At 48.0% G+C, this 26,278-nt stretch overlaps 1 protein-coding gene across 5 annotated transcripts in view; it reads left to right on the top strand.

The window, feature by feature from the left end:
* Window positions 1-26,278, top strand: part of LOC119465969 (structural maintenance of chromosomes protein 6-like) — a 114,411-nt gene that overhangs the window by 65,236 nt on the left and 22,897 nt on the right. For all 5 annotated transcript variants that reach the window (XM_049657677.1, XM_049657678.1, XM_037726452.2 and 2 more), the window contains 4 exons: window positions 6,532-6,710; window positions 7,785-7,966; window positions 10,616-10,720; window positions 25,019-25,221. In XM_049657677.1, the coding sequence (XP_049513634.1) occupies window positions 6,532-6,710; window positions 7,785-7,966; window positions 10,616-10,720; window positions 25,019-25,221 (669 nt within the window). The remainder of the gene's footprint in view (window positions 1-6,531; window positions 6,711-7,784; window positions 7,967-10,615; window positions 10,721-25,018; window positions 25,222-26,278) is intronic.

Below are 26,278 nucleotides of genomic sequence, written 5' to 3'. Positions count from 1 at the left end.
CACGATTTTATTTAGTGATTGAATGAGCAAATCCTGTTGTGATTTTGCACAAAAGCAGAGCGGAAGCTGAAATTATCGTCATCTCGTGACTCATTGGCTCTCGCAGTCTCGCGACTTCCTTCGTAGCATGGCCGTGGTTCGTGCCTTCAATTACGACACGCTTTGCACTACTGCGCGCACATCCCGATTACGTTTTTGCCAGTGAGCTAGCCAACAAATCGTCTGCCATCGTGATGTAGCTGGTGATTCTCGACAGCTCTGCACCAAGTCAAAACAAAACAACTTTTTGCAGCAACCGCTGCAGAGAGAACCGCGGCCCCTATTGACGTGATTATGAACAGTGACTTTGTGGTCCTGAAGGTACATGGCCAACGAATACATCGAGTCAGACTGAAACTACCGTTTGCTGCAACAACTGCGGACGAAACCGCGGTCGCTATCAATGTTATCATGGATGGCTACTATGCAGTTTCTTTAGGCACGCGGTTGACGCATGTACAGAGTTGAAACAAAACTACTGTTTGTTGCAACCGCTGCAGAAGAAACCGCGGCGGCTGTCGACACGATCATGGATTGCGACTGCATAATTACGAAAGCCTGCTGCCAACGTAATGTTATGCGCGGTGGTAAACGGAAGAATAAAGGCTTTAAGGGGGGACGCGGGTTCTAGAATGGTAAAAAACCACCGAAAAATTGATTTTTCGAAAAACGCATTTTAGGAATGTTTGGGCCTTCAAGCAGCTGCCCTCAAATTATTAACCCTGAATTCGATCGGTAAATAGGAAAAAATCGGCTTTCAAAATGCCACGGGAGACGCGAAACGACCTGCGGCAGGCAAAATTTCTTCAAACTTCCCGCGCGCGCCGCGGGCGCAGCCGCCAACCGACCGCCGCCATCTTGGGCTTGTTTTGTAGCTGTTTTCTTTGTGAGCATTTTGCGCCAGCTCAAAATGGCGCCGCTCAAGCTGAACGACCGTTCTCGCCGCTTTTCCGAAGGGTGGTTCCGGGCCTCTGATTGGGCAGAGCGCGCGCGCGCAAGGCGAGCCCCCCGTCTCGCGCCTCCCATTGGCTGGCGCGCCCACCGAGGCGGCCATTTTGCTTTTTTTTGTTTGTTTTGCGTGCGCCGCCGTATCTCCGTTGCTCCCGGTTTCTCGCGGTCGTCTGCTACGCTTGTGTTCACGCGGCTCGCGCACCGTCTTTTCGTCTTGCGCTCGTCTGAAGATAACGCGTTAATCTTACGGAAAGAAACGAAAGCATCCATCGAACGCACGGCTGAAGATCGCGGACGAAGGCGCGCTACCCGAATGGCCGGAACCACCGCGTCCTAAGCGGCGCATCTAACGTGGCCGTTCATTCTACTGGGCGTATTCTACGGCCCATCTGATGTCATCGGATCGTCAGCCAGCGCATCCAGCGGCACCCAAGACTGTGTTGATATGGCATACCATTCAGCGCAAGACCGCGTTGATACGGCGTATTATTCAGCGCGGTGCGCGAACGGTCGGCACGAGCTGAACGGCCAGAACCACCTGTTGCGTCCTAAGCGGCGCATCTAACGTGGCCGTTCATTCTACTGGGCGTATTCTACGGCCCATCTGATGTCATCGGATCGTCAGCCAGCGCATCCAGCGACACCCAAGACTTGTGTTGATATGGCATACCATTCAGCGCAAGACCGCGTTGATACGGCGTACTATTCAGCGCGGTGCGCGAACGGTCGGCACGAGCGGAACGGCCGGAACCACCTGTTGCGTCCGAAGTGCCCCATTAACGTCGCCGTTGATTCTACTGGGTTTAGCTACGGCCCATCTGATGTCATTGGATCGTCAGCCAGCGCGTCCAGCGCAGCGGCATCCAAGACCGCGTTGACTGGGCGAGTCGGCTGAGCGCGCGAGAAGTGCGGCGATCTTGAAGGAGTCTCTGGCATCATAGTGCGCAACGGACCGGAAATTCAAGTTGCTAGTCGCAAAAGCTTCGGAAGTCGCAAAATGAGCATCTAGACAGTAGTGATACCAAGGTTAGGCTTTCAAAATGGCACAAGCCAGCAAAGAACCCTGCATATACAGCCCTGGCATGCTGTAGAGCAAAGTGTTGTTGAATGACAATAATCAATTTTCGTCATTCAATAAATATTCCATAAATGCGTGATTTTGACTTGAACATTGTGTAAGTTTATTTGTCTATGTAAAGGCTACTTTATTATACAATTTTTGTATTCATTTAGCTTGCAGGCCACTGGAACAGGCACACGAAGTGGTAAATGTAGTTTCTCATGCTGGTTTAGGGGCAGTACATGGCTTTATCACAAGCTTTTCCCAGTTTTCTGGCAGGGTACAGTCATATATTTAGTATAGTCATTCTCGTGAAGAATAGAGCTACAAAATGATGTCATTAATATTGATGTAGCTGGATTCTAGAAAACGTTTCAGCTGTCTAAACTTCAAATGCGTTTTTCTCAGTTCGATGTTTTTACACACCGCACTCAGCCTTACGGGGCTTTTTTCTATGATGTTGTGGAGTGACAATAACAAGTTTGGTATCAGTGTATTTGTAATGAAATGATCTAGGGGGTGATGCTATTTATGTTACTCTAGCATCATTTTATAAATTACAATCAAAAGTAACAATGGAGTGAAAATAAGAAAAATACATTCACAGTCAATGTTGGTCTCCTTTCTTACCTTTATAATGCTTTCAAACAAATAAAAATAGCATCACCCCCTAGAGCAAGTCTTTGGCATTAAAGTCATGCTCTTACTTTTTGTCTTTGACAAGGATAAATTGCCAAAAAGCCCCGTAAGAAGTACTCATAAAATTTATTTCCAGATTTTATTACTTTCTGAACTAGAGTAGCTATCAAAAAACTAATTATAGATTTGAAATCAGTGTGAAAAATTGATCCAAGCAGTGAAGTTTAGTTAAAATAGAATCAAAACTAAAGAAAAAGTTTTTAGAACCCACGTCCCCCCTTAGGGGCATTAAGCATTCCAGTGTTGCTGTCATTCAGTACGATTTCTGCTGATGACTATGGCGATGCGGACTCTGCTGCTTCGTTTTGGTTGGATGTTGGCGGGCTCGCATGGGCACTACAACCACCCTCATCAATCATCTAAAGTGTCGCCCTCATCCATTCAAGTAGTTCGAAAAGCTCCGTGGTGCCAAACGCCCCCCAAAAACTTGGTGCTCGAATGACCCATTGAGCAGAATGCAGCTCCGCTAACGTGAAACCTGGGGAGGTATGAAGCGTGCAGTGATGCACTGCTAATGGGCTCATACTGCCTTAATGGGAGATGTAGGTCTTTGATTGAAAAATTTTTAAATCTTTATTCATTGTGCTATGGTGCTGTAAACTTCTACATACAGTCGAATCTCGTTAATTTGAATGCACTTAATTCAAACTTCCGGTTAACTTGAACTGACGCTGTGGTCCCGTCAAAGTTATGTGTATACCGATCGGTGAAAACGCCGGGTAATTCGAGCGTGCAAGCATTTGCGACGGTTAATTCGAACATACCGCACTCTGACGATGCTCTCAGCGGTGCGCCAAATCTCGCGGCGGGGCCTCCGACCAGCATTGCTCTGACCCCGCTATAGACGAAAAGCTTAGAAGAGACACCTCAGTGCCGCATGCTAGGGGGCGGAGTGTGAAACTATGATGCAGGATGATCAAAGGACTCTGGCGGTGGCACGGACCAATCAAACTTAATCTGGCACGGCTGCGCGCAATGTATCTTGAAAGCGATCAGCGAAGCAGACAGGGAGTGCTGATTGGTGACAACTCCGTGCGCTGTGTTTTCACTTCATTTGCATTGAAGCGCCAGATATCATGAAGGTAAAGTCGCTCGCTGCTACGGGCTCTATCATGAAAGCGATAGTCCGATGCGAGGGACGGACGAACGCATGGACAGTTTTCTCATTGGGTAAGCATAGAAATGCTTATGCAATTAAAAACCTTGGTGGAAATTTCATCCTCTCTAAAATGGCAAGGTGGCAGTTTGAGTCGCGCCGCAATTCCCCAGCCACACTAGCGGAAAAACGCACGCCGCAAGAGGGATTGGTGTAGAGCCGATTTTTCTAGGTTCGCTGCGGCATGCAAGCGAGCCACGAGCGGAGGAGGCCAATGAGAGCGGCGCCTTTCAGTGACATACGCGTGGGAAACTGGTGTTATGGGGATTCGCCCGACCGCTCTATTTGTACTCATGCCTGATTTAGCCGGACCGCTTGTTTTACACTATTTGTCTGCTCGCATCAGCTCTCGCTTGCGCTTGTTTTGGTTGGCTTGGTTTGGTCTCGTTCACACTTGTCTTGATTGTCATGGTTTGCGATTGTTTCTTTACAATGACGAGCCTAAACCGAGACGTCCTGATGAAAAGGTTTTTGGAGACGGTGCGCCATATCTGATTCTGTATGACAAGATGGACCTTGAATACAAGGATGCGGAGGCGACACCCGGTACCTCATTTTTCTTGTCTATTGAACGCGGCGCTGCCGCAACAGAAGGGACCACACCAACATGGCTATGATCAGTGGTAACGTCTTCGTCATCGACGACCCGCCCCTCTTCACAACTCCGCTTCCTCTCGCCCTCCCTCTGAACTCCCTTGAAACTCCCTCACTTTTGACAGTCTCCGCGCTGTTTGTTGCTGTTATAGGGAAGCGAGCGTTGGCCACTGTGGGCAGTTTCGTGGTCCTCGCTCGCCGTGCGCTTCTGCGCCATAATATTTCACGACTCGCACTGTTCGTGCATCGTACTATGGTGCACAAATACTTCAAGAACAAGTTCTTCTTTTAATTCGGACAAATTTTCGGGCCCTTCGGGTTCGAATTATCGAGATTTAACTGTAGTAATATTTGTGGGAAACTGTTTGGAGCATGCTATAGCTTGTGAAAAGGCAGCAGTTGATAATCGGTGTTTGTTTTACCCTTTTCATTCCTCTAGTTTCAGTGCTTTCTACATGTGACAGTTCAAACCATTAAATCTTACTAAAGCGCTCGTTTTTGTGTCACTTGTTTTCTTTGTTTCTGTGGATAGCATCAGGTTTCTGTAGATCATGGGTTCTCAAAGTGGGTTCCGCGGAACCTACGGGTTCCGCAGGCCCCTGCTCGGGGTTCCGCGAGCCACTGATAAATTTTCCCTGGTCCCGCTCTCGACAAGTGTCTAAAACGGCGAACATGATGTGCGCTTGATCCAAAGAACCTCCATTACTCATGCCCGAATTACGGTGCCCGAGTGTCAAAAAGCACATCACAGTGCGTAACAGCAATGCGCGAACTGCGCAATAAATACGCAAGCAGCTTGTAGCCACGGACCAAGCAAGCTAGAAGGAAAAGAACGGGCAATCGCGCCTAAGCTTTCGCACTTGAATCTCGGAGGCCGTAACTTACCACCATGCGCCTTTCTCCTATTTGAAGATAGGGTAGGTGCCGATAGCGTGCGCACTCACCTATACGTTGGAGGAAAAATTAAAAAAAAACCACGCGGAGCACCGCAAATGCGCGCCGCAGAAGAGCAAGAACGGCGTAGCGTCCAACCGAAAGGAAGCGGCGCAGTCCGCATCGCCGTGGTCCTCAGCTTGCACCGTGGTCCGCAGCGGCAATCGTACGCGGCACGTGACTGACAGCAACGCCGAAGCGCTTCGTGCCTAATTGTGCCTTTAAAGCCTCTATTCTTGCGTTTATCGCCACGCGTAACACCGCGTTCGCGGCTAGTCGCGTGCCTCCGTACCACCGCAGTTTCGTCCGCAGCGGTTGCGGCAAATAGTTTCATTTTCACTCGATGCGCGCGTCGGTTGCGTGCCTTCACTAAAGTCCCTAAAAAAAAAACTAGCCTTCAAAACTGCGTAGTCGCCTCACATGGCAGCGTCGATAGCGACTGCAGTTTCGTCCGCACTTCTTGCAGCGAAAGGTAGCTTCGTTTTGACTTGGTGCGTCTGTCAGCCGCCTGCCTTCTGAACCGCAAGGTCGCCGTCCATGATCGCGTCGATAGCGGCCGCGGCATAGAGAAAGGAATTCAAATTTCTTTCTCTATGGCCGCGGTTTCGTCTACAGCGGTTGCGGCAAGCAGTAGTTTCGCTTTTACTCAGTGCAAAGCTGTCGAAGATAAAAAGCACCGGCTACATCGCGATGGACGGAAAATTTGTTGGCGAGCAGCTGAGTGGCGAAAAAATAATCGGGATGTGCGCCCGTTGGTGCAAAGCGCGTCTCAGATGAAAACGCGCGCCGCGAAGGATGTCGCGAGGCCTTCGCCGCTGCTAGCGCTAAGCAGTCATGCGATGAAGAGAATTTCAGCTTCCGCACTGGTCTTGTGCTAAATAGAAACAAGATTTGACGATTCATCGAGTAAATAAAAGCGTGTTGACGTAGTGCAGCATTTGTTTGTTGTCTTGATACCCTCGATAATTCGGTTAAATCGGGAGGGGGGGGGGGGGGGTTCCTTGGCACTTTATGGAGCTTAGCAGGGTTCCCTGGGATGAACGTACCTGAGAACCCCTGCTGTAGATAGCATCACAACTGTCGCTTTTTTCTTTTTCAGGGGCGAACAGCGTGAGCTGAAGGACAACACGACTGCCCTGTCGACGTCCATCCAGAACTTGCAGGCCAGTAAAAAGAACAGCCTGCAGCGATTTGGCCGTCACGTGCCGCAGTTGCTACGCGAAATAGACGCTGCCGTGTCCAAGGGAAGGTTCAAGAAACGCCCCAAGGGGCCCCTGGGTATGTGCGCATGCCACTGTTTGTGTGCAAACCGCTTTAGTTGTAATTATATGTACAATAAAACCTTGTTAATTCGAAGTCCGCTAGACCACGAAAAATCGTCAAATTGAGCACATATTCAATTAGCCAAAAAGGAGTAAAAACTCAAAAAAAGAAGAGCAACTCTGCAGGACACAAGCATGTTACGTACCAAACAAGGATTGCTTGGTACGGTAGTTCGCCGTACCGAGGGTGATAGGGCCTTATTCTTGGGCGATCATATTCAGGAGAGTCGGTGCTAGACACATCAAAGTATGCGGCCGACAGTGCTCTTTGGCATGCAATGCTATCGGCTATGTACCCAGATACCTCTAAGTTCATCACCTGAGAATACTGCCCATAATCTCTAGCCTGCTAATCGTGCACAGCGTCTGTCACCACCTCAACGAAGCTATGGTTGAAGTTCAGGGACTCTGTAACTGTAGCTGAAGCGGGTGCATGAGAAGGCATTATCGTCTGGGCCATCGCCTACTGGCACCCTGTCGGCGACTTCGTCTCCTACATTGATCTTTCACCGAGGATCCTGTGAACATGAGCTAAATATTATTGCTCTACATGCAGCAGGGAATTTGCAGTCTCTTTTCAAAAGCAGTGAACAGTCGCTTGCTCTCGCATTCACAATTTCGTGATTGAAAGCACTTGGTGCTATTGGCTGATTTCGTGATTGCGAGAACATTCTCAGTAATACATTGTAGCTGCACAATACGTTACCCAGAAGGGCACTTGCTTCAAGCAAGTTTACTCGGACAAGTTCCTAAAGCAGGTGAAATTGGCAGCAGCAAAGTCTCGAATACTAGTTGCTGATCTCGAATTAAGGTTGTTATTCGCTGCCAACTCAAGCTTGCTGCTGCTTGTGTGCTGCGTCTAAAGGTAAATCATCGTTAATAAAGTATGTATGTATCGAACAAGAAACGTGCGCTACGAGCAAACTTAAATATGTGCTGTTCGCTTCCCTTGTCGTGTCTGCGGGATGTTTACTAATTCTGAAGTTCACAAGTTGCCAGGTATGCATTGTAGCTTGTCGCATTATTGTAGGATCGCTGATGAAGCTGAAGGATCAGCGCTGGGACCTGGCCACCGAGTCCTGTCTCGGAAGCCTCCTGCTCGCATTCTTGGTGGACAATGACCAGGATGCCAGGACCCTTCGGCAGATCATGTCGAAGGTCATGGGTGCCGAGCGCAAGCCATCCATCATCACTAGCTCCTTCATGGGAACCGTGAGTGAACATTCATTTTCGTCTGGCATTTCACAGAGGGCTGTCCGGATATACAGCCGAACCCACTTATAACGATACCGGTTTTAACAATATATCGGTTATAACAATGAGAAGCTGCTGCACCGTCAACTTTTGTATGTTTTCTGTGGTGAAATAACCCACTTACTACAATGCCTCCATGCCGTATTATCGGTTATAACGAAGTCTGACTGCTGGGTGTCTGTGGTGAGGGGGGTTCTGCACCAGTGGCTGCTGCTTACAGCGTGGGTGCCGTATCTTGAAAGCGATCTGCGATCTGGACAAAGTACGCCACGCCGAGTGATAGTAGCTTTGTATGCACTGTGCTTTCGATGTTTAGTTCATGCTGAAGCGAGACAGCACGAAGGTAAATTGGCTCGCTCCTGTTGCCACGTTTCCTCCAGCATCTTGACAGCAACTCTCCGTAGTCATTGAGCGAGGTGTGTTCATAATTACCTGTGCCTGCATGACATCATGCTTGTTAATTTAGTTAGTATGCCAATGTTTACAAGTTCATACAGCCGATAAAACTACTATCCTTAATTTGTATAGCTGTCTACATATTTGCTATCGCAATCGATGTTTCGCCTTTTGGGTTAAAAATGAGACTTTGCAGTAACATTGTTAGACACCGCGACAAAAGTTTCGGAAGTGAGGCGTTTCGGATATTACAGACCTTGGATAAAAGACATTTTTTTGTTGGATTATCAGGGTTTGTCGTAACGAGCGTTGACTGTATTGACGCACGTGCATTGTTGATTTATTTGCGGTGACATTTTTTTTTACTGGCTAACCACTGTTACAAAGTTGTCACTCGGCAGAAGACCGCCTACATGTATCTGAAATATCCTGAATGTTGTCGCCGATACTATAGTGAAAGTCTTATCTAAACAGATTGCGGGCACAATGCCGATAGTGGCATGTCTGATGAGTACGATGTACTCATCAATGTACGATGAGTCATGTACGATGTATAATGAGTGACATAATACTGTAGAACCTCGTTGATACAATCCCGTTGCATATGATTTCCGGGCACAAACGTTCACGATCGAGAACACGAAAACATGACCCATACAGTTAAGCTTCTTTTTTACAGCTTCATACGTTCCTGGCAAACACACTTTTGGCACGAACATTCAGCACCTTGCCAAACTGCAATCGTATGATACATTTTCCAGGTGTTAAATCCCGTATAAACAAGGAAAGGTGCGAGGTACACCTAATCGATAACAGTAGCCACCCACCGCAGCAGCTTCTCCGCAATACTCGCCCACCCATTTCACATGCAAGCGCCAGTGCGCGCTCAGTTTGCTATGCCGGTACCAGAAAATCTCCTCCCGGGTTGTTCACCGTTATTGCCGTCAACCCTATTCCTATAAGCATCTTCATCTATTTGAGTTATAGTGGCGTGGGGTGAAGTGTTGTTGAAGTGTATGTACTGCACACTTTTAACATGCAATAACCCAAATACGCTGCCATTTCCTGTTACAGGCAGTGCGAAGTGAGCACCATATTTTCCTCTGGCAGCATCGTAGGCATTGTATTCCGGTGTCGCCAACCAGCTTGACTTCTTTTTGGTTTCCACTCGCCCTCTTAAAACTCGCCACAATAGGAAAACAACGCGCATTTCAGGCAGCTCGGTGCACGTCGGTGTTGTCATGCAGCAACGATTCGCACAACACTTCTCACTATGCTGATGACAACTACACACTAAGGCCGCCAAATTTTTTAGTGCCTTCGGATTGTACATTTTCCCTGTTAAAAAGTTTTTTCTCGCATCTTTTTTCCAAAACGTATGAACGACGTTCTACTGTATTAGGAGCATGTTATGGAGCTCATTGTATGTGCAGTGCTCAGCGATTGAAACGCGATACTCGGATAACATGGCGGCTGGCACTATTTTGTGCCACCTGTGGGCGCTGATGACACTGAGAGGATCCATTTTTTTTTGCGTCATATGAAAGCGTGAATTTTTTTTTATGCATTGTAACTGCATTCGGCCCCCTCAGTGATCACTGGTGGTGCAACAAGCACCGGCCGCCATGTTGTCTGAGTATCGGGTTCCAGTCACTGAGCACTGTACATGTATTGAGGCAGTTAGACAAACACGCTACTTTGCACATTCTTTACAAAGGACCAGAGCATGTTATGCAATCATTGGAATTCTTATGTTCTACAGTGAAATTGCATGCCAAAACCATGATCGGATTATGAGGCATGTCATAATGAGGGACGCCATAATAATTTTGACCTCCTGAAGTTCTTCAGTCTGCATTCATTGCACGATACCGAAGCGTTCTTGCATTCCGCCCCTCTTGGAATGCAACCGGACGGCCGGAATTGAACTCGCGACGTCCTGCTAGGCTGTGCAATGCCAAAACATTTACTGCTGCAGGTCTGTGCTACAATGAAAAACAGATTTCTTTGTGTGCAGCCAAGTTCTTCCTGTGATAAAATACAAATGCACTTGTGAGTGGAGTGACAGTGAATGAACAGTCGGCACATTGTGTCATGTTCTGCGGTGTGCCTTTTCGTTGTCATCGTGTTGCAAGTTGCATTCATGCTTATTGCAACGGTTATGACTTGTTGACCTCATTTTTCTTATCCTTTTCTTTTTCTTTTCACCAGGTGTACAACTACAAGTCCAAGGCGATGCGGTCTCCAAGATATCCCAATCTTCTAGAGAATCTCGAAATTGAAGATGCCGATGTGATCAACTGCCTCATTGATCAGGTAATTGTCAAAATGACCTGTGGTTTTTCTCGTGCATGACCACTTGTGTCCATACCTGACTGAAGCTAGTGCTTTAAGGGGGGACGCGGCTTTCGCATCGCGAAAAATGGCAAAAAAATCCATTTTTTGAAAATCACATTTTCAGTTTCTGTAACTCTTATTCTATCTGATTCCGAAATATCATCACTGAAAACCAAGAAGAAGTGCTCTAAAAAAATTGTTGTATCAGCCAAGGTGCCGAAAAATTGCGCCGAAATCGCGAAAAAACGGCGTTTTTCAAGCCACGATATCTTCGGAACGGCGCAGCCGAGCGCCGCCATCTTGGTCTCGTTGGAAAGCGCATTTCTCCGTCTTCAAATCTGCCGCTTCAGCTATCTCCTCCATACAGAAACGAGCACACAAAAAGCAAATGATTGAAGGTCGTGCCGGAGCCACCGATTGGCCGCGCCCGCCACGTGACTCCAGCGCGGTTCGCCATTGGTCCGGTGTTCGCTCCGTGATGGCGTCGTCTGCTCCGATTCTTGCGGTGTCCTCGCGAGCTCCGGACAGTTTCCGTAATTTCGACGAGTGTTAAAGCGGGCACAACATGGAAATAGCAGTAGTGTGGCCGATCCCGCTTTTTGTGGACGTCTCAGACCCGCGGCTAAGCATTCCGAGCATCGGTGACGCGGACTTCGCGACCGAGCTTCGGGCACGGAATGCTCGGACACGCGGCTAAGCCTCTCGCGCGTAGGCGTCTCCGACTCGGCGATGAAGCACATCGCGCGCGGACTTCTCGGATCCTTGCCTAAGCATTTCGTGCGTTGGCGCCTCCGACTGCGCGACTAAGCATATCGAGCGTCGACTCCTCGAGCCCGCGGCTACGCATTTCGCGCGTCGGCACATCGCTCAACAAGTGTCGACTCCTCAGACCCGCGACTACGCACTTCGCGCGTCGGCACCTCGAGCGTCGACTCCTCGAGCCCGCGGCTAGGCATTTCGCGTGTCGGCACATCGTTCATGGAGTGTCGACACCTCGAGTGTCTATTCCTCGGACCCGCAGCTAGGCATTTCGTGCGTCGGCACCTCGGACTGCGCGATTGAGCTTACCGAGCGTTTGGATCCGCGACCAGGCATTTCGCGCATCGGCACCTCGGACTGCGCGACTAAGCTCGTCGAGCGTCTATTCCGCGGACCCGCGACCAGGCATTTCGAACATCGGCACCTCGGATCGATCCGCGACTTAGCACATCGCGCGCCGACTCTGTTATTGTAATGCCACGATATCTAGTAATAATACCTATCATACCACCCCTTCATAAAGAGAACCTCATCATGAGCTCTGTTCACTAGGCCACTTGGGCTGGCACAAACACCTGGCTGTAGAAGTCAGGCATGATACAAAAGTACAGGCTGGAAAGCACCTAGCAGCTGCATTGCTGCCTATCTATCAGTGGCTCTCCTAACCTCTATTGTCAATGGAAGATGATTCAGAAGGCTGCTGAGAGCCTTCATTCAGTAACATGGTCGATTCTACCAAAAGAAAACAATGCATCACTGACTGCACTATAGGCTGCTATCAATGAGGCAGTCTGCAGATACAACGCTAGAACTACTGTATATTTATGCCCACATAGTTCTGCACCTCACTTGGTTTGAAACCCAGGCACCATGCTCTTTGTAGAGCAGCAGTAAAGAATGCCATACAAACATGAAAAAGGCAGAACGAAGGCTCAGCCGACCAGAGGCCACATGTCCAAGAAGCCCCACGTCACAAAAGACATCAAAGATTACAACTTTGGTGCGTTTTAGAGAACTGAAAAGAAGGTGAAACTTTGAGAGCCGTTTTCTCAAAACTGTTTTTTCGCCTTTCTGCTTAGTTTCTGGAGCTGATTTCTTCGTTACCATTTAGCCTATTTTGATTCTGTTTTTTTTGTCACGTTCCTTGGACTACAGTGCAGGTCGAGACAGTCTTGGATTTTTATCTTGACATTTTATAAATTTATGGCGTGGCTATTCGTTCACTCTGAAAATGTGCTTGGTGGGAAGGTAACTTGAAAAATGACTATCTAAAAAATTTGTGTTGCGAAAAAAAAAAGTAAGACTGTCACGACCTTCAGCACGCATTGAGCTATGCAGTCAATACTCAACGAGCCTTCCATCATGTTTTTTAAGCTCCCCAGGCCCCCCAGAAAGTTCAAGAGAGAAAAATTCTGCTCAATAAAATGTTCTCAAGGTATCACTCTGAAACTTTTATGGAAGTATCAGGGAGACATTCTAAACAGTTGTGCCAATTTTCATCAAAATCCATGAAGAAATCAGGAAGTTGATTTTCAAAGCCACGTCCCCCCTTAATTGGAAAGGGGGGGAGGGGTGCGGGGTGTAATGTTGGTGTTATTTCGTATGTTTTGTGCTGTATCAGTTTCGTGCATACAAAAAATTGTGGGGAATTTATGTGCCAAAACCGCAATCTAATTATGAGGCACGCGTAGTGGGGGACTCCAGAAAATTGGGCCACCTGGGGTTCTTTAACGTGCACCTCAATCTAAGCACACGGGTGTTTTCGCATTTCGCCCCCATCCAAATGCTTAATGAAAAGCATGAAGATGCATGAAAAGCCATGCAGAAAGTACAGTATAGACCACTTATAACGTAACCGCTTATAGTGCAGGACCGGATATAGTACGGTCTTTTCAGACTCCCGTTAATTTCCTCATAGCACTCCATGTATACGCATATCGCTTACAGTGCAGCCGCGTGAGATGAAATACCGGTTATAATACGGCTTCCGCGGGAAAATCTCGGCGACAAGGGCGACAGCGAGCAGGCTTCTCAACAAGATGCGTGCTGCCGGCCGGCGTATGCATTATTCAATGCAATCAAACTCTCGTTAATTCGGGCTTATTTGGCCGCACATCGGTTAAGGGGGGACGCGGCTTTCGCATCGCGAAAAATGGCTAAAAAATCGATTTTTTGAAAATCACATTTTCAGTTTCTGTAACTCTTATTCTATCTGATTCCGAAATATCATCACTGAAAACCAAGTAGAAGTGCTCTAAAAAAATTGTTGTATCAGCAAAGGTGCCGAAAAATTGCGCGGAAATCGCGAAAGAACGGCGTTTTTCAAGCCACGATATCTCCGGAACGGCGCAGCCGAGCGCCGCCATCTTGGTCTCGTTGGAAAGCGCATTTCTCCGTCTTCAAATCTGCCGCTTCAGCTATCTCCTCCATACAGAAACAAGCACACAAAAAGCAAATGATTGAAGGTCGTGCCGGAGCCACCGATTGGCCGCGCCCGCCACGTGACCCCAGCGCGGTTCGCCATTGGTCCGGTGCTCGCTCCATGATGGCGTCGTCTGCTCCGCTTGTTGCGGTCTCCTCGCGAGCTCCGGACAGTTTCCGTAATCTCGACGAGTGTTAAAGCGGGCGCTACGCGGACATCGCAGTAGCGTGGCCGATCCCGCTTTTTGTGGACGTCTCAGACTCGCGGCTAAGCATTCCGAGCATCAGTGACGCGAACTTCGCGACCGAGCTTCGGGCACGGAATGCTCGGGCACGCGGCTAACCCTTTCGCGCGTAGGCGTCTCCGACTCGTCGATGAAGCACATCGCGCGCGGACTTCTCGGATCCTTGCCTAAGCATTTCGTGCGTTGGCGCCTTCTACTGCGCGACTAGGCAAATCGAGCGTCGACTCCTCAAGCCCGCGGCTACGCATTTCGCGCGTCGGCACATCGCTCAACAAGGTTCGACTCCTCGGACCCGCGGCTACGCACTTCGCGCGTCGGCACCGCGAGAGTCGACTCCTTGAGCCCGCGGTTAGGCATTTCTCGCGTCGGCACCTCGGACTGTGCGACTAAGCTAATCGAGCATCGACTCCTCGAGCCCGCGGCTTGGCATTTCGCGCGTCAGCACATCGCTCATCGAGTGTCGACTCGTCGGACCCGCGGCTAGGCACTTCGCGCGTCGGCACCTCGAGCGTCGACTCCTCGAGCCCGCGGCTAGGCATTTCGCGTGTCGGCACATCGCTCATGGAGTGTCGACACCTCGAGCGTCTATTCCGCGGACCCGCGGCTAGACATTTCGCGCGTCGGCACCGCGGACTGCGCGATTGAGCTTACCGAGCGTTCGGACCCGCGACCAGGCATTTCGCGCATCGGCACCTCGGACTGCGCGACTAAGCTCGTCGAGCGTCTATCCGCGGACCCGCGACCAGGCATTTCGCACATCGGCACCTCGGACCCGCGACTTAGCACATCGCGCGCCGACTCTGTTATCGTAATGCCACGATATCTCGTAACAATACCTATCATACCACTCCTTCATAAAGAGACCCTCATCATGAGCTCTGTTCACACTAGGCCACTTGGGCTGGCACAGACACCTGGCTGCAGAAGTGAGGCATGATACAAAAGTACAGGCTGAAAAGCACCTAGCAGCTGCATTGCTGCCTCTCTATCAGTGGCTCTCCTAACATCCATAGCCATTGTCAGTAGAAGATGATTCAGAAGGCTGCTGAGAGCCTTCATTCAGTAACATGGTCGATTCTACTAAAAGAAAACAATGCCTCACTGACTGCACTAGAGGCTGCTATCAATGAAGCAGTCTGCAGATACAACGCTAGAAATACTGTATATTTATGCCCACATAGTTCTGCACCTCACTTGGTCTGAAACCCAGGCACCATGCTCTTTGCAGAGCAGCAGTACAGAATGCCATACAAACATGAAAAAGGCAGAACGAAGGCTCAGCAGACCAGAGGCCACATGTCCAAGAAGCCCCACGTCACAAAAAACATCAAAGATTACAACTTTGGTGCGTTTTAGAGAACTGAAGAGAAGATACAACTTTGAGAGCCGTTTTCTCAAAACTGTTTTTTCGCCTTTCTGCTCAGTTTCTGGAGCTGATTTCTTCGTTACCGTTTAGCCTATTTTGATTCTGTTTTTTTTTTTTGTCACGTTCCTTGGACTACTGTGCAGGTCGAGACAGTCTTGCATTTTTATGTTCACTTTTTATAAATTTATGGCGTGGCTATTCGTTCACCCCGAAAGTGTGCTTGGTGCGAAGGTAACTTGAAAAATGACTATCTAAAAAATTTGCGTTGCGAAAAAAGAAAAGTAAGACTGTCACGACCTTCAGCACGCATTGAGCTATGCAGTCAATACTCAACGAGCCTTCCATCATGTTTTTTAAGCTCCCCAGGCCCTCCAGAAAGTTCAAGAGAGAAAAATTCTGCTCAATAAAATGTTCTCAAGGTATCACTCTGAAACTTTCATGGAAGTATCAGGGAGACATTCTAAACATTTGTGCCAATTTTCATCAAAATCCATGAAGAAATCAGGAAGTTGATTTTCAAAGCCACGTCCCCCCTTAATCCGGACTACTTTCGGAACTCTGTGAGCGAGGAACGGCACTAGCGTCCAACCAAAACGAAGTAGCGGAGTCCGCATCGCCACAGCCATCAGTTGAAATCGTACGTGAATTACAGCAACGCCGGAACGCTTCGAGCCTATTTCTGTCATTAAAGCCTGAATTCTTCCGTTTACCGCCGCGGGCTTTCGTAACTGCGTAGTTCTCATCCACGATAGCGTCGATAGCGCCTGAGGTTTTCTCCGCAGCGGTTGCGGTGAACAGTAGTTTCGTTTTTACTCGGTATGCGCGTCGGCCGCGTGCCTAGAAAACTGCGTAGTTGCCATCGATGATCGCATAGATAGCGACCGCGGTTTCGACTGCAGTTGCTGCGGATGGTAGTTCATTCGTCCAGACTCTGTGCATGCGCAAAGTCGCCGTTCGTAATCGTGTCGATAGCGGTCACGGTTTTGTCCGCAGTGGTTGCGGCAAACAGTTGTTTCGTTTTGACTCGGTACGCGCATCGGCCGCGTGCCTAGAAAACTGTGTAGTCGCCATCGATGATCGCATAGATAGCGACCGCGGTTTCGACTGCAGTTGTTGCCGCGGATGGTAGTTCATTCGTCCAGACTCGGTGCATGCGCAAAGTCGCCGTTCGTAATCGTGTCGATAGCGGTCACGGTTTTGTCCGCAGCGGTTGCGGCAAACAGTTGTTTCGTTTTGACTCGGTGCAAAGCTGTCGAGCTTGAAGAGCACCGGCTACATCGCGATTATATTTTCGCCAGCTCACTCGCGAAAACGTAATCACAATGTGCGCGCGATAGTATACAAAGTGTGTCTACATGCGTGGTCTACATGTTTTGCATACGTGCAGTGCTTGAAAATAGTTGTTTTGGTTATAGTGCGGTACCGCTTATAGTGCAGATATTCACGACTCTGGCGACTTACGTTATAAGCGGTCTACACTGTATAAGGGTTTTTAGAGCCTTGAGACGGGTGTACTTATAAATTTCAACAATTCGAACATTTATAACCTTCAGTCATGGCCTGTAGGATCTGCTCATGGTTTTATCGAAAGTCTTGAAGGCGACAGTACTGTACTGACATTTCTGAGTCCCCCTCAACTTTTGTTCTTTCTCCATTAAGTAAACTCGGGAGCACTGAGCCAATGACTGCACTAAGCAGCTCCACTGCAATGCACCCCTTCACATGACATAACAAACGCACTTATACAGCTGAATGAGTGCTTACATAAGCAATGCAAAAGGTTGGTCTTCACTTGAATGACACTGTGCACTGCTGAGTAACTGTTGTCACTTTGCGAGTCTGCAAGCAGCCAAATTGGTCCTGAGTGGCAGTTCTGGGGTTCAATGACATGATGAAATTAGTAGCTTTCCGATCTGTCAGAAGCATGAATCAGAAAACTCGTTGAAAGATGTGCACCTCAACAACCGAATATGCATGAGGGATTGAGATCGCCGTGGATTTTTGTGCAGGGCCTTTGGCTTATGTACTGAGGCATATGGTGCGTGTATGATTCAGGTACGCTGGAGCTCGGAAGGCTTCCAGGGTACCTGAAGTTTTGAAGTATAATATGATTTTGAATACAGTGAGCAATTTTAAGAATACAATTTCATGTGTTGAGCATGCTTCTTAATCTGCCTCATTGACCTGGCAGTCACGCAATCTTGGGCTAGCGATGACTGGATGGGAGAAGACGATAAAGCCCTCTATTCACTGTAAAATCGGCCCTTGTGTACTTTCAGGTATGAAATTGTTGCCAAGAACGTGCCTCTACAAATACTTAAAAGATAGAATAAGGTGCAGGCGAAACAGTAGCCAAGATGGCTTGGAAGAACTTTTATCTCCTCTTTGTCTTGGTATTTTCTGGCAAGTTGCTTTGGTCTTCACTGTCATGGCACTACATTCCAAGCAAAATCGCTGATGCAGAAATGTTGAGGGTGCACTATCATGGGCCAGGTTATATGGCTTGAGTCGACTGTTGTGACCATATCAAGCTATGGATCACGCTACTGAAATAGTTCCCTACTAAAATTACTAGAGCAACTCCGGAAGTTCAATCGTTCAGCTATCATGGGAGCCGACCAATGATTCGGACTCAATGGGGACCACTAAAACGTCGAGAATCCGAAATCCTGGATTCGCCCAAAAAATGACACTTTCTTTCCACAAGTGGCCAAAAAATGGTGTGCCGTATTCTTGGATCGTCACTTTTGGAGATGCACTAGACTTCTGTAAATTTGACTCCAGTTAATTCAGTCCCGACCGAAGGTGCCGCGTTGCGCCCATGCATTTCTATGGGACCAAACTTTCGTTTTGATACAAAAGTTCACCTTTGCCAGATAATTCAAACTTGGCCAGTCAGCAAGCACATGCCTAAGCAGAGCTTAGGAAACAGTAAATGAGTTGAACACGTCATCTATTTAAAACGGCTATTTTCAGCCTGGCTGAGGAAGATTTTCAAGCAATAACCGTAGCCCACAATGTACAACTACAGTATTTACCCAATTCTAATGTGCACCTTTCTTTTAATGATTATTTTTGTTGGATATTTTTTTCTTTCGCGAAAAATTGGGCCAGATATTGTGTGCATGATGCAATCTGATAAGAAACCAAAAGCGTCTTTGTGGCATACAGTTAAACCTGGATATAACAAAATTGACAATTTCCCGCAAAACTTCGTTGTAAAGAGGATTTCGTTATATGCAGGTTCGGCACAAAACTTTGAAAAAGAAACACTTACCGTATTTACGCGATTCTAATGCGCCCTCGATGTAACGCGCACCCGTCTTCCGTGACCAAAAGAGAGGGGAAAAAATCCTTTGCAGTACCGCGCACCTCATGCTTTCATACAGAAATACAACTATCGCTCAAGATTTACTCCCAATAAACTAAAGTTGCGATGAACAAAAAAGTCCCAGTTTCACCCGAAAGGCGAAGCATCGATTGCGACAGAAAATTAGCAGACAGTTATACAAAGTAAGGATAGTAGTTTTATCTGCCGTATAAACTTGTAAACATTCGCTGTGTAACTAAATTGGTAGACTAATGCCCAAGCACACGTCATTTTGCACAAGCGCGAGGCGTCGGAAACTAAGAGCGAGCGATACGATGGCGTTGTAGCGTCGTATAGTGTCACCTAGTGTCAGGTTAGTGAAGTGAAGTGCAGAGACTTGCGCTGTAACCAAAGAGTGGACAAAGAGTGGCGCTGTGAGTGCCTTGGAAAAAAGTTTTTTTCCTTCGGCAAAATTAACTTGAAAAGGAGAGTGCCGGCTTTGCGGGCTAGGCCAGCTGCAGCAAGCGGCAGGATCAGGTTTGAATGAAGGGAGGGGGAAAGGTCATGCCCGCGGTGGCAAGATCGCTGGGTTGAGGGATGCAGGCCCACCTCACGCACGCACATGTGCGCTCGCTCTCGCCTCGCAGTCGCCGTGAATTCGAGCGCGCCAAGCGCGCCGCCGCTGCTTTGCATTTCGTCGCGGTAGAGAAGGTGCTTCCGGTTGCTGCTCGCGCAAAAATGACAAAATTTGGGGCGAAATCTCGAGGTTGTCAGCAAGAAAAATTTGTCATTTTGAGGGGGTATCCCGCTGCCACTTCGTTACGTAGAGGTCTCAAATACATGTGCTTCTATGGAGTAACGGCGGGGAATAGAAAAACTTCGTTACAGTAGCCGACCGATTTTCCGGACTTCGTGGGGACTGAAAAATAGTCCGAAAAATCGAGCAGTCCGAAAAACCGAACAGTGAGAAACCCCCCCCCCCCCCAAGAGAAAAAAAAATTTGAGGCTGAGAGCGGCTTAAGGGGGGAGGAGGGGATGAAAAATAACTTTTTTGTTTCTTGGCAGAAAGGGCTGAAATTTGGCACACACGCTGTACATTGCAATAGAGGGACAAATCCAAAATTTCATTAAGATATCTTCATTAGTTTTTGTTTTATAAGAATTTACAAAAGTTTACAAGTTCCTTGCTCGTGGAAAGCCTGGCACAGTAACGAAACATGGTACGGAACTGGGAATACTTTGTATGTTTGCCCAAATGTCTAATCTATATCAAGACAGTGCTAGATTTTTTTTTAGTGCCCTTATAATTTTTTACTCAACATGACATGCATGTAACTTGTGTTTGACTGCATAGAGCCATGCAGTAATTGTGAAGTAATTAAATAATAAAAAATAAATGAACATTTCAAGACTGTCTTGATGTGCAGCACAGTTCATGGATCACAGCAAAACAAACTGGATCAAAATCGGTCCAGCCATTGTTGTGCTATGCTTTCCACGAGCGAGGTGACCGACCAAAAAAACACTATTGAGAAAACGAGCTGCAAAGTTTTGCAAGCAGTGCAGGTTTATTAGAACGCATCAGGGCGGTAATTTTTGGCATCAGTGCTGTCAAGCATCTTCTTGCACCGTTGCCTCTTCGTTTGGTGGGCTTTGAAAATTTAATAGCCTGGCTAGTACATCAAATTGAACTTCCGTTCAGTTGCGGACATCGCGCGAAGGGAGTCGCGCACGCTGCATGCTCGCGATTCTGCCGTCACCGCTGACGCGAAACGCGGCTCGAGGCGCGTCTGAATGGTGCGCCGTTCGGGCGACTATTTGTCCGGTGAATTTTCGGTTATTACACTGTAGCTCGTCGACGGTTGGGGCTCGCTCAGAGGCGGCGTGTTCATGTCGCACGATGCATCAAACTAAGTACACCGTCTTCGCCGGCGATGGTGACCTTCGACCCGCGTCGATACGATCTCGGCTGGTTCGCGCGGCCGTACGCCGAGGCGCGGGAGCTTCCGTTGGCGCGTCTTCCGTCGACTGCGTTATCGGTACCGATGGCACAGGGCGATTGTCGGTTTCGCTGCTTGAGTCACACGGTGCAAGATAGCGCGGCACGTAATCCACGGTGCAAGGTAGCGCGGCACGTTCAGTCGGGTGCTCCTCCGCTAATCGCCGTATTTTTCTCGCCGTAGGAGGCTTGCGCTTCGGTATTCCGAAGGCGTGCTTCGTCCAAACTTTCTTCTCCAACAAGCGACGATCCTTAACTAAACTGGGCGCTCTCAGAAATCCGAATTCTGCGTGTCAAGTGAAGACGCCGGCATGGTTTGCGATGCGAACTGCGGTAGCCATCTTGCCCGCTGCCGCAGCAGTAACCAATGGGAAGACGCCATTCAGCACGGCAGCCAATCGCAGGCCCGCTTTCATCGGAGGGCCCGTGTGACTACCTCTAGCAGACCCGCGATTCTTTTGTGATTGTGCGTTTGTTACAAGATGGCGAAGACCGACGAATTGAGAAGCGGAACGGCGAAACTTTGAGCTTTCGAACGATACCAAGATGGCGGCGCTCGGTGGCGGGAAATACGAGATATGGCTCCGTGAACTGCGGTGATTTTGCGCGATTTAAAGCTGTTTTTTCGCCCTGCGCACTGACAAATTAATTTTTTTCGGGCACTTTTAGTGCGTTTCCAGCCAAATCATTTTGATACAGCGTAGATTAGGCGTTGCAGATACCGAAATGCGGGGTTTCCAAAAACCAATTTTTCTCATGATTTTCGCGATCTGATCCCCGCGTCCCCCCTTAAGAAAAATGTCGCAGTTTCACCCAAAACATGGAGCATCGATTGCTATAGCAAATTGATAGACAGCAATACGAAGTAAGGATGTTAGCTTCATAGGCCATATAAAGTTGTAAATATGCGCTTACTAACTAAATAAGCATGGTGTCATGCGCGCACAGGTTACATGAACACATCTCGCTCGATGACCGCAGGCAAATTGACCTTCGCGCTGTCTATTCTCTCGCTTCAACGCGAACGTCGAGAACAAAAAAAGAAAAAAGAAACAGCGCTTAGGAAGCTACTGGCACTCGGCGCACGCCCTCTGTACCCATCGCAGATCGCTTTGAAGATGAGTCCCCCACGGGCGCACACTTCGGCCACATAGCAGATCGCCTTCAAGATACGGTGCTTGCGCGGCAGCAGCCGCAAGAGCTGAACGCAACTCCCCACTGACTCCGTCGCCTTCTCCCTGTGCCCCGCGAGCGAACTCCGGCCGCCTTCCTCTCTCGCGTGCGTGAGGCAAGTTTTCACCCGCACACAAAGTACGGCGCAACCGAAACATTTAAAAAAAAAAAAACAGATTCCGCTTAAGTGATAATGACGATAGTGCTGAGCTGACCGAAAAAAAAAGCAAGTGCCATTTTTTGGAACGTTTGGTCGGCCAAGGAAGAGTGGGCATGGCCTCGGAGACGGGAGGATAGCGTACGTCTACAGGTTTTGGGGGGCTGGTCAAGCTGCTACGAGCAGCTTTTTTGCCCACTTTGCCCCCGCAAGGCTGTATTTACTTTTTTGTGGAAATACAGCATACGTACCTAGCAATCTTGAAGGCTATACAGGGGGGGCACTGGAAGCCAAGCCCGGCCAAGCTAGCGGAAAAACCAACATGGCGGCCTCCAAAATCGGGTAGCGTGGCTCGGAACGAGCGATTTAGTCTGGAAAATCGAACATTGGCACCTAGATTCGTCCGAAAAATCGGTCACGAAAATGCATTAGCTCTATGGGAATCCTGACGGTACATTTGTAAAGTCCGGAATATCCAACAAGTCCGAATTTTTGGAGTCCGAAAAATCCGTCGGCTACTGTATATCCAGGAATTCGTTATATGGAGGTTCGTTATAAGCAGGTTTAACTGTATATGCTGTATCATAATAGAGAAACATGCCGTTATTATGCAACAAATATTTTTCTTGCTAAAATATTAGGTCTGTTTTAGCTTTCTTCTTTCTACTTCAATCCTTTTTTTTTTTTTTTCGATACCTACATGCGCCCAAAGTCATTACATTAGGGAGGGGGGTCAACAATACAGAAGATGAACAAATTGCTCTAAAATAACTTTAAATAGGTCAAATACTGTGATTCAAAGAAAAGCGCATGGCCAAAAGAAAAAGTAATAAGTGCAAGCATCACAGTTGTGTCGTTAAAACATCTTGCATAAGGGCACACAAGTTCCGAGTTTGTCCAAATCTCTTTGAAAAAAGGATTATTGTCGTTGGCGAGCTGAGCTTTTCCAAAAGGCGTAAAAGGCCCCTCGCCAGGTCTGGCCATTGAGCTGACAAGCGTAGTGCATACAATGCGCAACCCGCCGTGGTTGCTTAGTGGCCATGGTGTTAGGCTGCTAAGCACGACGTCGCGGGATCGAATCCCCGCCACGGCGGCCACATTTCGATGGGGGCGAAATGCAAAAACACCTGTGTACTTAGATTCAGGCACACTTTAAAGAACCCCAGGTGGTCCAAATTATTCCGGAGTCTCCCAGTACGGCGTGCCTCATAATCAGGTCGTGGTTTTGACACATAAAACGCCATAATTTCATAATAATTTAATGCATGCAACGCACACCATGATCGCGCGTGCTATGTATTACAAACCTACGCACCATAGAAAGAGCATAAATTTTAAACCAAACACTGTTTGCCCTTGTCAACATTGATCGCACAAGTGCACCTACATACAGTGGAATCTAGTTGATACGATCTTTGTGGGAACCGGAAAATAAAACGTATCATCCGAAAATCGTATTATCGAAAACAAGCTGGTCCGGAAACGTTTCGTTGGCTGGGAAAATAAAAAAAAATGTGGTTGATCCCTCTTATATAGGAATCGGTATAGAACACGAAAGTGAAACGTGTCTTCACAGAAGTAGTGTAATGTTTATTGCACATTGATATATAATGTCTATTGGTGTTTTGTGGCTAAAGCGCCCTTAGGCGTTGATGCACCCACGCTGACGCCTGGTGGCACGTCTCCTCCATCACGACTACCAACGTCGATGACCATGAGCAACCGTCGTGCATATGGAAGCTGCACTACGCTGCACACGCTAGCACAACGCAAAAGACGAAGCACGTAACTGACACACTAATACAACGCGCAAGACAAAGCACGTAACTGAATCGTCACCGAGTCAAATCAGCGCGTACAGCGCGTCGTAATTGCAGCCTCCGCGATCAACTTCAGAAACATTTTCAGAGCTAATTGCGGAGGCCACGCTCCGCTGTGCTGAGTACGGTGAACGCCACCTAGGTGGCGTTGGTAGTGCTTCTTGATGCCAGCGTCCCTTTGAATGCTGGCATCGAGGCGTCGTAGTGCTGAGACCACCGAAGCGTTCACTGTCGGTGCGCGTTAGTGTCATAATGCAGTACTTCTCTTTTCTGCTCGTAGGCGGCGGCACCGCCCCGAGCAAGAGCGCGGGTACACGGAGGAGTGTTAGATATATAAGGCGCGTCTGTGTAGCTCTCTGCAAATGCGTTTGTGGCGCAATGGGTTAAACGCTCGGCGATCTATCGTCGCGGACCGAGAGGTCGTGGGTTCGATTTCCAAATTTTGCATGTTTGTGGAACTTTTTCTTCTGGTTTCTTTCTTTGTATTATGTTCGTGTACATTGTAAGAACGTCATTCCGTATTTCCGTATGACGTATTTCCGTGACGGAAATACGTCAGTGAAGTCTTGGTGGACCCCGGCATAAAACACTTTCGTGTTAAAATAAAATACATATTCCGAAAAACATATTATGCAGAATCGTATCAATGAGACTCCACTGTACATGGTAGTGCTGTGATGTCAGTCATAGGGACACGTGACTTTGAGAAGTATTCAAGGAAACAGAGGTGGGGCCTGTGACGTATGCATCACACGATCCCTAGCTCTGGTATGGGAAAATGCAGGGAAGGAATTTCGCTTGCGGAGTCTAGATGGGGGCAAGTGTGTAGGCGGTGACGCTCGCCTCCTGAAATCATGGGTTCGCGGTACTGAACAAATTTTTTTCTCTGCTATTAATGAACCAGCTTGAAAAATTATTGTGGTAGAACGTGTTCCCCAAAGGGCACGTAACAACTTCCAGCGTATAACAAAAATTTGCTAAGTGGCCCTTCAAGGCGTTAATGTGTGACTTTGTGATCCTCCTGCAGAGGTCACTGGAGAAGATTGCCCTCATCGACACCAATAACGAGGCACGAAACGTGATGATGAATGCTGCTGCCGTCCCGCCAAATTGCACGGAGGCCTTCACGGCACAAGGCGATCAGTTGTACCCAGCGCCCGACTTCCGCTACTACTCAGCGTACAAGCAGCGGGCCGAACTGCTCAAGGAGAACGTGGACGACCAGATTCGGTGGGTGCCTGTACTTCGGTACTCCGCTCAGTGTTGATTGCATTCAGGTGCTGCTCTTTCCATTGTACATGCCAAGGTAACACTTGAAAATTTTAATTGCCAAATGACAATAATGATCTGTACAGGAGTATTAACATGACATGTTTAACTCTTCATATCTTTCGTGCCCATACTTTTGTGTACTGCGCAACGAGCGATGTTACAAGTAATGTTAGGCATAACCCCAAGAGACAGGAAGACAGCAGTGTGGATCAGAAAGCGAACAGGGGTAGCCAGGCAGGCCATGTAATGTATAGGGCTGATAATTGCTTATCTACTAGATTTACAGATTGTGCCAAGAGAAGGTAAGTGCAGTCGATGACGGCAGAGAATTAGGTGGCATGATGAAATCGCAAAATTTGCAGGTATTAGATGGTGTCAGCTGGCACAAGACACTGGTAATTAAAGGTCACTGGCAGAGGCCTTTGTCCTGCAGTGGAAATAAATAGGCTGATGATGCTGCTGAGTTCTTGTGGTAAATAAAGTTTCAAGCTCCTGAACCTCAGAAAGAAATAGTGGCAAGTGTTAGAGTGACCTGAACTAATTAAATTACTATGGTACCATACTTATTCATTTGTAAGGCAGTCATGATTATAAGGCAAAGGTGCAGTTTGAGAAGCAAGAGTAAAAACTTAAGTATGCACACTAATATGAGGCGACAGAGAAGTCAATGTATCATTACTAGGCTAGGTTTGCCCGAAATGCTGAATTACTAAAACAGCCAAAATGCAAAATGATGACCGTGAAATATGGGGAAGGGAGCTTCAACACCATATAGTGTGGCTTCGCTAGTTTCCCGTTATACTTTCTCCTTATAGGTTAGTGTGCTTCTCCTTCTACTCCGATTGCAGCAGCACATAGCACAGCTTAGCGCGACCACGCGCACGGACTATCTTGGTGGTAATTTGCAGGGGATGCAAAGGCTAGACAACCTAATATAGCTGATGGCTTCGTGTGCACTCTGTTATCGTGCGCCTAGTTCACGTTTAGGTGACAGGCAGCAGCGAAAGAAAATTTG

The sequence above is a fragment of the Dermacentor silvarum genome, chromosome 10 (genome assembly GCF_013339745.2).
Source record: "Dermacentor silvarum isolate Dsil-2018 chromosome 10, BIME_Dsil_1.4, whole genome shotgun sequence".
NCBI lineage: Eukaryota > Metazoa > Arthropoda > Arachnida > Ixodida > Ixodidae > Dermacentor > Dermacentor silvarum.
The sequence above is the reverse complement of the archived record's forward strand: the minus strand, read 5'-3'. Positions and strand labels throughout refer to the sequence as shown.